General features: G+C 54.5%; 1 protein-coding gene across 1 annotated transcript in view; it reads right to left on the bottom strand.

The window, feature by feature from the left end:
• The window catches only part of LOC109842310 (UDP-glucuronate 4-epimerase 1-like), a 1,713-nt gene extending 436 nt beyond the window's left edge, over window positions 1–1,277 (bottom strand). Inside the window, exon 1 of the mRNA XM_020411205.1 lies at window positions 854–1,277. Coding sequence (XP_020266794.1) covers window positions 854–1,063 — 210 coding nt within the window. The 5' untranslated portion in view covers window positions 1,064–1,277. The remainder of the gene's footprint in view (window positions 1–853) is intronic.

Below are 1,625 nucleotides of genomic sequence, written 5' to 3'. Positions count from 1 at the left end.
CGCTTCCGGTGCTCTTCTGAGCGGTGTCAAGCGAACCCAAACACCCCTTCACAATATCATCAATATAGGTGAAATCCCTCGCCAAATCGACCCGGTTCTTGCCTCTGTAGACGGTAATGGGCTTCCCCTGGAGAATGTTTCTGGTGAAAGAGAAGTACGCCATATCGGGCCGTCCCCACGGGCCGTAAACAGTGAAGAACCTAAGCCCAGTGAGGACAAGCCGTAGATATGATTAGTACGTGTGAGTGATCTCCTCCGGCCCTTTTTAGCTGGCGGCGTACAGCAGAAGCAGGCCCGCATCGGTTCGATCGAGCTCAGAGAAGGGACCTTGTCGCTTGAGCCCGTAAACGGCAGGAAGACGAGGCCCAAACTAATGCGGGCTGAGGGTCGGCCGGCACTTGCCAAGACTTCCATAAGCGAGACGAGGCCGCGCGATAGTTGGACGTGGAGCGTAGGAGCTAGGGCTTCTCAATGGCGTATTCGGACGCCGGCCTGAGCGGCGAGGCTGCATGACGTGGGCTGAAGTCGCGACGACGTCGCAAGAGCTATAGCGACGGAGGAGGCGCCTCCGTTGATGTCGCCCCAATTACGAAAATCCATCGCGAGCGGAGGAGCAGACTCGGGCTTTTTTGAGGGAGCGCGCGTCGTAGATAGCGAGTGCAAGTCTGTCGGAGGCGACGACGCCGGTCGCCGCCGCTTCTTGAGGGCGCAGGGCAGACGTTGGCGTGCCGACGAAACGGCGGCCGCCGGTTGACGATGGACGGACATGGCAACCGCTCCGCCCGGATGGCGGAGAGCTGGATATCTGCGCGCCTCCCCAGTGGCAGCCCACCCACGGAGCGGTGAAGCTTACTTGGAAGAGGGTCGGACGCAAGGACTGAAAGCTGAGGAGGAGGCGGTGGCAGGCGCGACGAGGAAGAGGGCCCACTAGGAACATGGTGGCACGGTCGCACGCCGAGAGCACGTGCGAACTGCCGTCAGTCGGCGGTGGCGCCCCGCGGTCCATCTTCACCTTGCCCGGCGTCGAGGGGAACAGCTCCTCCTCCAGCATCCTCATCTTCATTTTCGCGAGGAAAATCGGGTTTTATCCCAAAAATAACAATAATAATAGTTTTAACCGAAGGGGAGGATGGGGACGGAGGAGGGATTGAGAGGAGGGGAGAGAGATGTGGAAACTTCTTTCTTTCCTTCTTTTTTTTATTTTTTTATTTTTTTTTCTTTCTGATTTATTGGGGGATTTTCTTTTTTGGAAATTTTTGGTTTTTGTTGAGCGGCTGCTAAGGAGAGAAATGGGAGGAGGGGAGGATATAAATAGCAGACGAAAGCGCGTGAAATGGGACCAATTGGCTCTGGAGCTTTGCAGATAGAACCCTGGAGATTGTCCTATTTGGATGTTTTATTTGTTGAAATTGTTAATTAAACTGTAAGCGAGGTTGAGAGGGCCCACGTCGGGGGCCGGTCTGTTGGCTGGTGGAGAGATGAAGGGAGGAGACATGAATGCGGTGCGCGGTGGGCTGTACCGCCGGAACTAAATTACAAAAGTAGAATCGTTAGTTGCGTATTTTTCTTGGACTCTAATATTTGGTACTAATTAAAGAGGGGGGATTAAAATTAGAAGATTGAAT

Source organism: Asparagus officinalis, chromosome 5 (genome assembly GCF_001876935.1).
Source record: "Asparagus officinalis chromosome 5, Aspof.V1, whole genome shotgun sequence".
In the NCBI taxonomy this organism is placed as follows: Eukaryota; Viridiplantae; Streptophyta; class Magnoliopsida; order Asparagales; family Asparagaceae; genus Asparagus; species Asparagus officinalis.
The sequence above is the reverse complement of the archived record's forward strand: the minus strand, read 5'-3'. Positions and strand labels throughout refer to the sequence as shown.